Source organism: Trichomycterus rosablanca, chromosome 5 (genome assembly GCF_030014385.1).
Source record: "Trichomycterus rosablanca isolate fTriRos1 chromosome 5, fTriRos1.hap1, whole genome shotgun sequence".
Classification (NCBI taxonomy): Eukaryota; Metazoa; Chordata; class Actinopteri; order Siluriformes; family Trichomycteridae; genus Trichomycterus; species Trichomycterus rosablanca.
The window spans coordinates 11,861,854-11,875,380 of NC_085992.1; the positions used below are offsets into that span (position 1 = coordinate 11,861,854).

The 13,527-nt window shown below is 40.2% G+C and overlaps 1 protein-coding gene across 2 annotated transcripts; it reads right to left on the reverse strand.

Moving 5' to 3' along the window:
* Positions 1-1,372: 1,372 nt before the first annotated feature.
* LOC134314323 (tandem C2 domains nuclear protein) lies at positions 1,373-13,125 on the reverse strand. 2 transcript variants are annotated; one of them, XM_062994903.1, is made up of 11 exons: positions 12,951-13,125; positions 11,384-11,578; positions 10,178-10,330; positions 9,203-9,276; positions 7,697-7,772; positions 7,331-7,437; positions 6,547-6,663; positions 5,763-5,954; positions 3,556-3,670; positions 3,236-3,435; positions 1,373-2,402 (listed from the first exon to the last, which is right to left on the reverse strand). In XM_062994903.1, exons 1-11 carry the CDS (start codon positions 13,021-13,023, stop codon positions 2,292-2,294), a joined length of 1,413 nt encoding a protein of 470 aa, XP_062850973.1. In that variant the 5' UTR covers positions 13,024-13,125; the 3' UTR covers positions 1,373-2,291. The 2 variants fall into 2 exon arrangements, with proteins under 2 accessions (XP_062850973.1, XP_062850972.1); XM_062994902.1 differs by having other exon boundaries at positions 10,178-10,351.
* Between the last annotated feature and the right edge of the window lie 402 nt (positions 13,126-13,527).

Consider the following 13,527-nt stretch of genomic DNA (forward strand, 5'->3'; position numbering starts at 1 on the left):
AACACTAAAACCATGCTGATTGGTAGCAGCTGTGCTACTGATCTGTGTGTGCAGACACAAAAGAGAGACTGGAGTAGGAGTACCTTACATAGCTTCCTATATTTCTTCTTGTTTTGATCTGGGCAGGAGACTTGGTAATATGGGTTCTAAGCACTACCAGGAGAAAACAAACTGTCACTGAGATAACAGATCACAGAGCTAGGAGGAACGCCTTTATTTGAGATCTATATATAGACACGTTTACAGTACGAATAATTTTTTTCCGCATCTGCCAGCTTGTTTGGAAGCTGTTGTCAGAGTGCAGGGTCAGCCATTTACAACAGAAGCCAAAATTGTGTATGCAAGAGTCCAGCAGTGGCTGCATGGCAGAGCCAGGATTCAAACTACCCACTAGATAGGAATACCCTGGACAGGGCATCAATCCAACGCAGGGCTTCAGGGCTTTGTAACCCCTACCCCACCCCCACCCCCACCAATTATGTCTGTGTAGATACCTGGCGAGCCGATAGCACAATTGAGATACTAACCTTGGTCTCAGCAGTGGTGGGCTAGCGTAATAGACCATTTTTAATATTACATTTAGCAAATAAACAGTACTGGTGCCATCAAATATGCAGATGTTTGTTTTAATATCAATATATTACATACATAAACAATTATTTTTTAACTAGACAGTTACCACAGCCAACGTTTTACAAAATGTATGGTGTGTTTACAGGTAAGTTTTCAATGTGCAATGTAATGTTTTTTAATGATTTGAAATCATTCTGCGTGAGCAATGTGCAATAACAGGCAATCAGAAACTTTTCACACCACAGTATCCTTATACTTTTCCATATTATGTTCACAAAAGACTTTTTACATGTTCAAGCACTCACACTGATCAGCTGTTGATAAGCAGGAGTGAGAGAATGTGTGTTAGGTGTGTCTGTAACAGTAACCATTAACCAAGTTCAAATAGCTTTTACGTAAATAATGATGTGAATTAAAAGCGGCCTCCCGGATCCAGACGCACTTGGTTTTCCACTTCGAAAAAGCCCAGCACAACACAGCAGGGGCTAACTTCACCTACAAATGCACACACCTGAATGAATTCCCAAATGAATTCAATGCCAGTATAAAGCTATAAGTAAGTCCCCTTTTCCACTTGTGCCTGTTATTGCATGATCATTACATAGCATGATTTCGAACATTGATGATCAATCAAACCAACAAACAACCATTGTAAACATACTGTATGAGCATCCATGTCCTTTTCTGACCAAGAACCACAAATGTACTGTGACAAGTCCAAGTCAGCTAGCAAGGAGGACGCATGACTGAGCTAAGCAAAAAAAGAAATGAAAGCCTTAGTCAAACCTCAAGCTCCTTAAATACACAAATAAACAAAAACAGCAGGTTTTTAGTTAACCCCTAATTAACTCTCGACTTCATCCCCCAATCTCCTCCCCTCTGTTGCAGCCTTGAGCTTAACCAAACCCACCTGTCACATGCACATACTGTACATAGTGGTGATCGAAAACCATGCCGAACGGGGTAAAATGATGATTTCCACACAAAAAGCTGGATTAAAGAACATTTCCAGATGTTTTTAATAGATTTTTTGATCTTCAAAGAGCAGAGACTGTGTTTACTTATATTAAAACAATATTTTAGTTATGACTAATCTTAGTTCACAAGGTTCTAGACACATGCACTTCAAACTAACCCTGGTTGGAGACTTTAAACAGACACTAAAATGTCAGTAAAACAACATTAAAGACTTTCTAGAAGCTTTGTTAGTGCAGTGTTCTGTTACGCTACTCATTGAACAGCCAGGCATCTATACAGAAATGATTGGCTATGTCTGAGGAAGAGGTGGTGTGACCAAGGCCCTATGGTGGATTGGCATTGGCATAGAGCGGCTGATGAAAATTTCTTACCACTGCTTTATCCTGGTCAGGATTGTGGTGGGTCTGGTTTCCTCAATCAGTGGGCGCAATGCAGTAACACACCCCAGACAATCTATCACAGGACTTTGGCCATCCTTTCCCTCAGACATAGCCAATAATATCCTAATATATATGCCCAGTTGGCTCCTAATGGTGACTCTGTAAAATGCTACTGCATGAAATAAAACATTCATATTTGTAAAAAATAATTGTATGCTAATTCTCTAAATACCACAGACAAAAACATAAGAGGTCCATGACTTCATAAATACACCTGTACTATGTGGTGTTTAAGTCCTGTGTCCAGTGTAAGGTAAACACCTAGTCCACCTGTTTGTCTTTCTATAATGACTCTTTTTCTCAGGAGTGGCTCAGTCTGTGCCAGGCAGTCACAACTTTTTCTGGGTGTTTAACGGAGTCTCTCCACTGTTCCACAGCGTCTGCTGAAGGGCTGTTAAAACCCAGCATGACCTGCACACAGAAACAAATACGCACATGTTTCATTTTTATTGCAATATAAAATGTTTCATGTAGTTTTTCCTTCGAGGGTGAGCATGGTGCAGGCACTTTTACTCAAGCCTGCAGCGGGTTCTGACGTCAATACGCCCTGCCCATGTTCAGGTGACTACCTGTAAATGTTCAACGTAATTCACGCCCTGCAGAAAAAATATGAGCAGCCAGGAATCAAGAATGCAATGGCTCTGCTCCATAAACTGGAGAGATTCTCATTAAAAAGGCAAGGACAAATCTCTTGAACCCAACTGATTCAGCTTGCACACAGCAACTGAGAAAATTAGTAAAAAAAAAATACCCAGGTCCACATCATACTCCCACAAGATAGGGCCATTTTTTATTCCCACTGGGACCCTGAACTACTCAGTGTCTTTAAAATCATCTCCACTTGTAAAGCTTGCCACTATTGAGATCTCAGGAACTTGAGTTTGAATCTCAGCAGTGCTACTGTTCAATTAGCCATGCCGGGGGAAGGAGCGGCAACTGGGGTTCCTCGTTGCTGCTGCAACTGCGGCCTCTGATGGCTGGTCAAGGCAACTGCATGAGTGGTGAGGATTCCCAGACAGCAGTGCACAACTCTCTGTATGCAATACTGTCAACTGTGAGAAAGAAGCAGTCGGCAAGGGAATGCATGTCAGAGAGGGCGCATGATAGTCTGCAGCTTTTCTCTGGCAGAGCGGCGTGGTGCAGTGACAAAGAAAGTTACAATTAGAAAATTGGACACAACTAGATTAGGAGGAAAACGAATTATCTCCAATTTCACAATTTGTCCAACCCTGGTCCACACTCACCTGTCCGAGCAGGTACTTTCTGCGTATAGATCCACAACTGTAGAGTCTAACGACCAGCTGGATCTCATGGTCCTGTATGCTGATTGGCAGAAACATGAACTCGCCCCACTGCACCTGATTTCCAGATGACTTCACAATCTTTGTCTTCTTCTTCAGCAGAAAGCATCCCTCCCTAAACATCTCCACTTTTACATAGAACCCTTATAAGAAAATAAAGTGAGAGATTAATATGGCTGAATTCCATTCATTCTTAGACACATTAGCTAAAGTAAATGGCAGCACACTTTGGATCATAAAGATTGAAGAATCGATCGACTGACTCTGAGTGCGGAGTGAGGATGATGTTGGTAAGTTTTGAGCGGTGAGGATCTGCAGCTGAATTCGGCTGCTGACTGGTTGAAAGCATGTGGATAGCTGGAGCTCGGCATGACAAACCTGTAGAAATACAACACAGTCAGTGATACAATCCCACACACAGACCCACCCAACGCAGCACTGACATGCTCGGTAACACACAGGTTAATGTATTAACTGTATTATTATGTAATTGAATTAGATTGTATTATTTGTGCTCAGGTGGCACAGCTGTCTATTATGCTTGCCCATCATTGCTATGATCTGGGTTTGAATCTCTTGAAACAGACATAATTGGGTTGGTCTGGAGGGATGGCTTCAGCACTGTGATGGCACCTTGCACCAAGGTTGATAAAAACAAAATGAATGAATGTATTGTATTGTATTGGACTAAACCAGTGTTTCTCAACCTTTTCTCAGTCACGGCACCCTTTAAAAGTATGCAAAATCTCAAGTCACCCCAGTCTAAAATGTACTCGCACTGCTAACACACACGCACACACACCATAAGGTGTCATTTAGGGAGGGAGGGGTAAATGTGACTTACTTTTATTGGGAAACCTGAGCCTGGGATGATGCACACAATCGCCCTATTCTGGCAGGGATGGATGAGAGGCAGACACGGAGCTCCTGGTCCAGAGCCCTCAGTCGCTCCCTGTACTTGTTCTTGATGTAAGTTAGGCTCGAAAAGCTCAGTTCGCGCCATGAACGAATCAGATTTAACATAATTAAACAAGTTTATAGGTAATTTTTTTTATTATTTGTCATTATACTAAGAGCACTGCTTCTTTTCTGCATGTTCTCTCTGTAGCTCGGTTACGGCTCTCTCAACTCAAACTCAAAAGAAGCTTTATTGGCATGACAAATAAGGACATTCGTATTGCCAAAGCAAGTTAGAGAGAAATAATAAAAATAACAAAAATAACAAAAATATACAAGACAGTCACAGGTGCAAAAAATATAAAATAGAATAAAATATTAATAAAAACAGTGCAAAATAATAACAATAAAAATTATAATATTTACAGTAATGAGGTAGTAATAACGATCAGTTTGTGTGTCTCTCGCGCTCTCTCTCTGTGTGTGTGTCTCTCTTTCATGCTCTCTCTGTGTGTGTGTGTGTGTCTCTCTCTCGCGCTCTCTCTCTCTCTCTCTCTGTGTGTGTCTCTCTCATGCTCTCTCTCTCTCTCTGTGTGTGTGTCTCTCTCTCTCTCGTGCTCTCTCTCTCTCTGTGTGTGTGTCTCTCTCTCTCTCTCTGTGTGTGTGTGTGTGTTGCTCGCTCTCCGTTTTCAGATTTGGATTTCCACAATAAACAGCTCTTATTATGACTGATTAATTCCCTCTACTGATGGAAGCGGGAAGGGGTAAATTACATTCTGAACTGCGCAGAAATTAAAATATATATATAGCGGCTCCCAGAGGCGCAACTCGGTTCCTTATGTTTATTTTAAAGAGCCATTCAATAGAATCACAAAATACCCATCATTATCAGAATATTTTCGACGGCACCCCTGACAAAGCCAGACGGCACCCCAGGGTGGGTTGAGAAAGGCTGGACTAAACTATATAAGACCTTTATTAGACTGTTACACTATTAAATAGTACTAAATGTTATTAGATTGTATTGGACAGCATATGAACATTAAAACCTATCATACTGTACAATATAGCAACAATCAGTACTCAGTTGTATCAGGCCACATTATATTGTATCAGATTATGTTCCACTGTAAAGAATTTAAATGTAGAGTACTATATAATAGTGGCAACATGTGGTACAGCAGCTAAAGCTCCAAAATCCTAGGCACCTGGGTTTATCTATTTTCTCCAGTCACTGTCTGTATTTTCCCCTGTTCATAAGACTTCTGTTCAAGTACTCAGATTTCTTCTCACCTGCCAAAAATGGCAGAAGGTGGATTGGACGCTCCTAATTAACACTAGATATTGAGTGTGTGGATGTATTCCCAACATGCACAAAGCATTTCGGTATGGTGCTGGACCTATGGCAACCTTGAGCCCGAAATCAGTGGAAAAATGGATCTCAGCTGTGGTGGGCTGGCATACTTTCCTGCTACGCCACCTGAGCACTTAACAATATCAATACATGGCATTTCTGTAGTAAAGAATACATCCAATCCAGTGTGATTAGAGACAGGGATAGGTTTTAACTCACGTGTGTTTTGCAGGGTGGGCTTAGGTCCAGCCAGTGTTGGGTTTCCTGCGGTCCGAGTGTTCGAAGGGATATCATACACTCTCCCTGTGTGTGTTTGCGAGGGGTGTGTGTCTGCAGTCGCAGTACCAGTGCAGAACTGCGCAGTTGCTCCAGGTTAAGAGTGAATACAAAGGTCTCCATGAAAAGCAGATCCTAAAACAGAAACAGAGAATAAGTATACGAACTGTTTACATACATTCAGCAGAAAGATATTAATTGTTTATGACCATGTTATATAATTCATAGATTTTAGAAGTACTTAAAAGTTCAGATTTATACCTGAATGTTCTTTTTCATTTAGTAAGTACTACATACTTTAGTATCTCCTTTTTTATTTCTTATTATTTCTTCATCCCTTACTTATTTTCTTTCCTCTCTTATTTGCAGCCTTCATTACTTCCTTTGTTTGAGAAATTCAAGTCTGGCTTTATATCATGTTATATGTTTAGTTTTAGGTGAATATTGCAGTCTATGTGTGGAGGCTTGAGAAAAGGACAGACTTTTGCTTGGCTGACCATGTGATCTGATACCACCTTTAGTATAGTACATATTTATAATGGTTAATGTGTGGATAGTAACACAGTTTTGTATGTTCTGTACAGGAGATCTGCTACATTAATAATGAATATGTTGGACTGATGAGGGTGTGAGGTGCTGACTGAGTGTGTATTTTGGGGGGCAATGTTGATATGGGGCAAGTGTGTGTTTTCAGTGTGTGTAGTGCAACAGCAGGACTGGTACTTACTGGTGTCGCTTCCTTTACTGAAGTCTTAAACTGCACAGGCTTTGCCATGGTGATGACCCCTTTAAAGCCGACCCGCTGTTGTTTAGCACTCTCCGAGCTCAAACACAGATCCTTACACTGACAAAGAAAAAGAAATAGCTTGTATTGTATTGTGCAAAGAAATGAAGAAAGCATAAGGCTAAAAGACATAATGTAGGGCAGATAGAAAAAAAGGAATGTACACAGAGAAATAAAAGAAATAATAAATATAAAGAATAGAATGAATGTTTACAGGATTTTCATCAACTGCTTTATCCTGATCAGGGTCCCGACAGGCCCAGATCCACCTGGAAACACCAGAAAAAAACCCAGACAGGATGCAATGACCCAGAGATATCCAATGTCATGGCTGATATTACCGCTAAGATTCAAACCTGAATCTGGGCTAGCTAAATATACAGTAACAGAGTTATTAAAGAAAGTGAAAATGGGTTAATAGGTTCCTAGTTTCAAATACAGAAATCATTAAAAAATAAAACATATTTAAAATTACAATTAAGGTAAAAGTCAAAGTAGAAAAATAAGAAATAAGAAGAGGGAAAAGACAAACAACCAAAATGATACATACAAAAGAAATGTCAGGAAAAAGAAAAAAACAAAAAGAGAAAAATGTCAGAGAAATAAAAAGCTGAAAGTGATAGTTATTTTCCTCCGGCTGTAACACAGGGTACATTCATAAGGACAAGAGGGGACACAAAGAGACACTGTCCCATTATGTCTCCTGTGGGTTCGGCTGTAATCGTACCTCCACCACTGTGATCCACACCTGCTCCACATCCTCCTGATACCTCAGTATTACACACACTTTCCCCAAATCCTGCTCCCTGTCCTCACTCGACACTGTGCTCGACTCTACACATACACACAAATACAGATTGAAAGAGGATAGTGAACTGGAATGAATGTGTAGGTTTTGAATGTGTTTGTGTGTATGCTTTAAATTAAGGTAAAAATGCGAACTAATACAACTTTCTGTTGCTCTCATATCTAATTACAGTGAATTTACACTAAACTTTCTGTATTTTAGTTTTGTTTGTTGTTGTTTTAATTTTGTTTATTCATAGCTCTTTTTATTTAATTAGATTTTTTTTATTTAAATATGTATAGTTACCAATGCTCCGGTTGCTCCCAAAAGAATCCTGTATGGAGGATGTACTGCTTGGGACACTTGTCAGTGAGTCGTGGCGCTGAGAAGACACAAGGAACATTACTGAGCTACAGATTTCATTTTTCCCATGTTTACAGCAGGGCTAGGACAAATAATAGTGTTGATAAAAGATTTCAGTCACCGCAGACTGTAAATGTACTGTTTAATCAGGGTGCAACCAGTGCGTAACTGTCCAGACAATTAAAACGACAGCTATAAAATGAGTTTCAGTGGCACAAAGCATCCTTCAGGTTAATTAACTAAAAGTAACACACCAGTAAAGAGGTGCAATTTAATAACTGTTCTGTCAGAGTGCCGGTTGCCATATAATCATAATCATATTTCTCCACTCACTACTGATGAAGACGAGGATGAAGAGCTGATGAAGACCCTGTGTACGCTTTATAAAACATATTCACAAAGGCAACAAACGTCAAGTTGCCTTGACCTCCAATGACTACAGAAAAAAAGGAACACAATGGCTCATCCGCAGGCCCCTTTCTAGCAAAATTACACAAAATTACATTTAATGCCTAACGTTTTTGTCACTGGTTGAACCAATTTGTTTTTTGGAAGGAGGTGGATTTCATAATATGAATTGCACTTCACGCAACATGATCAGACCATAGTCCACCGGCGACCCAAACGCAACCCAAATGCTCACCAGAGCAACAACACGGCTACAGAACCCAAAAACTGATTCACCACCCATGAGAAATTTAGAAATTGAAAGGTGTTCATGACAGACCCATCATAACCCTGACCAGGATGTTAGTAAAGAGTTAGTTAGTAAAAATGAATTTAGCTGGAATTCACATTGCCCTAAAGTTGAAAATGGGATACCAAACCATGTGCAATAATGTAAATGCTGGAACTGAGACATGAGTGCAACCTCAGGTGGTTATCAGATATCTGATCTTACTAATGGCTTATCAATAAGCTGACTCAATATTATTCAAATATCTCTCCTCCAAAAGGAGGCCTCACCCAGTGCAGCTCAAACACCCAGCATTGTGTTGTTCACATCATCATGATTTACGCCTGCTTTATAACACTCCCAGCTAAACCTCAGAATAAGCAAACATCTTCTGTTTGTGGAAAACAGTAGCCAAACAGAACAATCACTTTAGCTATTATCAGTCTAACCAAGTAACATGAAAAAAGCTCAGCTTGAGGCATTCACAGAAGAGTACAGTGTGAGCGTAAGTTACAGCTCTGTAAAACATCACCTTTGGCAGGTAAAAATAAGTTCATTACAAATTAGCTACAAGGGATATGTGGGATTTTAAGCCGTGAGGTAACTAACAAAGTTCCTAGAAAAAAGAAACGGTTTTAGGGGGAACGATCAGGGTGAAAAGTCATGATTGTCAAACATGGACAAACTTCATCAGCAAAGAGGAACAGTATTGTAGGAATTTTGATATGTTCTATGTCCCTAACGTGCAAAAGGCGGGTGTGAACAGGTCACACCTGAATGGGGCTGTGAGGACTGGACAGATCCATCATTGACGCACGGAGTCTCTGCTTCGCGCTCTGGTCCAAGGCTGCAAAAAAAACAACCAAACAAAGATGTTTATTTTATTTTATATCTATTTTATTTTTAATTTATTTTTAATTTATTTATTTTTATCAGCTGCTTCATCCTGATATTTAAACCTACTCTAGCTTACTCTCTCTCCATGGCAGAAATATGAACTGGGCAAGGTAAAAGTCAATGGTATAATTTTGTTATCAAATATTATTTAGCAGTAATTGACATATTTACAATATTTCTTATGTAATGTGATTCCAATAGCATACATATATTATGCATTAAGAATCTTTGTTCTGTGAGAAAAAAAAAATTTAATACAGAAAAAATACTTGGTTGTCAGTGCTTTAAATTGAGGAAGGGAGGCACAGCCTACAAAAATCAGAAATGAACAATGGATGACTGGTATACATAATGACTAAAGGAATAATAATGGGTCAATATTTAAGCAGAGAATTACATGCTGAGAAATGCAGGAAGGAAACCACACATTATGTGCAGTTACACAATCTCAACATGGGAATGTTTACTTTTCATAAAAAAGATTATTTATGGAAGGATATAAAGATTGAAGACCATATGGAACAAATAAACCTACCTACTTACCCACCTATTACCTGAACTTCATTTAATCAGCTTTACTAACTGCTTCCTTCTTGTTAAGGTTGCAGTGAAGCCGGCACCACCCAAAAACACTGAGAACAAGGCAGGAATAAAACTGGGCCAGGAGGCAGTCCTCACTGACACTTACTCCCAACTAGGGCCCATTTAGAGTAGCCTACTCACCTTCGCTCACTCCCAACTAGGGCCCATTTAGAGTAGCCTACTCACCTTCAACATGTTTTTTTAAAGGAAGCAACAAATACGAAACAAAATTCCACTGCATTATGGTTTTTCACTCGCCGAATACCCACCTGATGAATAGTTGCCTTTCAGAAAGGGCCCTTTAATGGCTCCTGGGGAGATGTAGCTGATCAAGTGACTCTGATGAAAAGACATAGTAGGGTCGTATACCATGTCTGATGCAGCAGCAAGCTCCGCTTTCCTCTCTTCATATGTGACTCTTGCTGAATTTGAAGGAGAGGAGTCTGTTACAAAAGCACAACATTGTTTTGAAACATAGTAAACAAGTTTAGATGTTTTAAGAATAGGACAATCATTTGACAACCATGGGGTTTGTCTTTTCACAAGCATACAACTACAGGTCAACCTTCAACTGTAGAGAATGAAGAGTGATTATGAGACTGGAAAGAATGAGAAAGGAACTTTGAGAATATTGGGCTGGAATTAAGGGTGGCTCCAGCTGTACATTTTTAAAGGATTGTGGAGGAAATGGCAAGAAGATGGGTGCCAGGATTTGTCACGGCAAAGAGAAAGTAACAATGGGCATGTGTGTAAGAAGTTAATTAGGGTTTAGGAAAAGTTTTAGTCATGGCCTCCACCCAGCTTTAAGATAAAATTAAGTGACATATATTATTTTCATGAAACTAAACAAAAATACAAGGTCAACCTGAAACACTGGGCACAAAGCAGGAATACAGCATGAACAGGGTGCCAATCCAATACACAGTTATCATACCCACGCTGTCACTCACACCCAGCTAAAACTATGTAAAACAGTAAACTGTTTTCTGCAGAATACCTGCTGAACACCCAATGCAGACATGGGGAGAACATGTTGCCTAATATTGATACTGCTTGCTATACAGTGACTGTGACTGGCAAACGTGTCGGCTGAAATTATGATCTGCTAATGCAAATAAATTGTGCTCTATGGGATGCATATGAAACTATTGACTAATCCAAGAACTAATCTAATTATATTCACTGGAGCTATTAAAGTATTAGAAGGGCCTTTCACTTGGTGATGGATTTTCCTAAGCAGTAAAGATGTGGGCAAAGCAACATGTACTGGTACACAACCATGGTCCTCCTGTATCTGTGAAGGGTTTGTTTATCTGTTCAGCAAATTTTGTCTAAAAAGTCTAAATGCTTATTAATACCAATGACAATTTATCTGTTCAACAATATTACTAAGACGACTGAGGCACCAAGTTACCTTTAATCAAATACATTATTAATATGTAATTCATGATTTTAATCATTTTGGCTGCACTCACCATGTAGTCCACCCTGGTAGGTGGGGTACCGGAGACCTTGCGGCTGTACATAGGAGGGTTTGAATAAAGGGAGCACAAATGGCACTTCTCTACCATCAGGAGGCAGTTTGGAGAGAAGGTAATCCTCCGAGACGCCCAACGCGCTTTTTCGAACTTCTACTTCTGGTGCTGGTGAAAGGGTTGGAATGGTGACGACTGTACAGGACACACATGGACACACATTAAAAAGTTAACACAGGCTTATATCACCAACAAACGGGTGACAAATGTTAGAAAAAAACAACTAAAGTGTTTGAGCTGTTGAGCAACCATAGCAGCTTCAATGCAGCGTCAATTCTACAGTATGCAAATCAAAGTGGGTGCCATGTAGGTTCTGGGTACCATAGATCAGTCCTTGGCTCTGGTCACCACTGTCTGAGAGGAGTTTGTATGTTCTCTGTGGGCTTTCTCTAGGGTTGCCAACCGTCCTGTAAAATATGGAATCGTTCCTTATTTTGAAACTAAACGTGGTGTTTTGTGTAGAACTGATACAGGATGCGCTTTATTTCATATTTTTATCAATGGGAGAGAAATGCTGCAGATTAGACTGAGACAGTCCAATGTGTATGAAACAGAAGGAAACTGCTGCTACTGTGGGAATTAGAAAGCGTTTGGTTATTATTTTAAGTAATGTTCACTTTTAGTCTTAGTAACACTGTGTGTGAGCATATCAACATAACAACCTGTTTGTTACTCCGGTGTTTGAGTAGCACAGTGGGCAGAGCGCATCGCGCATATTTTTCCGGCCTAGGTTTGAATCCTGCTTAGAGCGAAACTAAAGTAACACAAGCAGGGCCGGCGCTATGGGGGCACTGGGGTGGGCATTGCCCCCCCAGATTTTCTCACTGCCCCCCTAAGCAACGCAGTCCAGAACCGGGGCTGCATGTCAGTGTGAAGATGGATTATGTTGTTTGCACTGTTGAGAAAAAATGTTACATGATGTTCTTAATGTTGTTTTGCCTCAAATATGGTTCTGATTTATTATTATAAAGAATGAAATTAATAAATGTTAAACAGCCTAAATAAAACATTTTAATAATGTTCCTATGACGGTGTAAGACAGGTTATATTTTTTATAGGTGCAACCCTAACCACCTTCCCGCTCCCGCTCAGGTAAACACCCGCCATACCACCCCCCACCCTATGCCTTCTGCCAACCCCTCAGCCCAAGGTGTTCCTTATTTCCAGTTCTGAAAGTTAGCAACCCTAGTTTTCTCCCACCTCCAAAAACATGTCCCTAGGTGTAGGTATGTGAGTAAATGTGTGTGTTGCCCGGTGGTAGATTGGCATCCTGTCCAGGGTGTATTGTTGCCTTGCGACCCTGACCAGAATGAATAGGTTAGTAAAATAAAACAATGAATACATTGTTACAATATATTATTATTATTATTAGTAGTAGTAGTAGTAGTAGTAGTATCCTACAGTCTGATGTAGCAATAAACATTGCTTTAATTGCTTTAAGCAGTTAAGCTTAATAAAAGAAAAGTAAAAATAAATTCTTGAGAATTGAGAGAGATTTCAGGCTTACTTTGAAGTTCTGGTTCTTTCTCCTTGTTCAGAAAATTCTTGCAGCAATTTTTAATACATTCCATCATCGCCATGATGAACTTCAGACTTCTCTGAGGACAACCTCAGCTCTGCACTCGCCTTTTACTGATAGCCAAACAAGAATACCGGACTTAGTAGACCAAATTTCTTCAGACGTTGCTTCAAAACAAAAGTTAATTGACGTTTGTAAGATTGTAACGCTGAAAACATCGAACAGTTAAACATTTTGTGAACGAACAGCTCGGATAAAGTGACAGTTTGTCATGGTCTCGCGCGCACTAGTCAACTCGAGAGATTTTTACAGAAGGCGGGAGCGCGCATTGCATTGCCCAGCGCCCGCTGTATGAGGCGCGTTCACGCTGTGCTCAGACTTCTAACAGGTGCGCTCGGAAAAGCGCTCCAACAGGTCATAGCGAAGGTCTTTTACACCATTTCGTTTACTCGCACCCAGGGGCAGTAAAGCAGCCGGTTCATCCTATCTGGGGGCTTGAAAGGTTGAGAAGAATCCAAAGTACCTGAAACAGACACGAGGTGACTGTTCTAAATGTGTTAAGATC

Coding starts and splice junctions, on each gene's coding strand:
- LOC134314323 (XM_062994902.1), bottom strand. CDS start 13,023: ATGGCGATGATGGAATGTATTAAAAATTGCTGCAAGAATTTTCTGAAC. Junction 7,438..7,696: donor TGGGAGCAACCGGAGCATTG/GTAACTATACAT, acceptor GTGTATGTGTAG/AGTCGAGCACAGTGTCGAGT. Junction 3,671..5,762: donor GCCCACCCTGCAAAACACAC/GTGAGTTAAAAC, acceptor GTATTTCTACAG/GTTTGTCATGCCGAGCTCCA.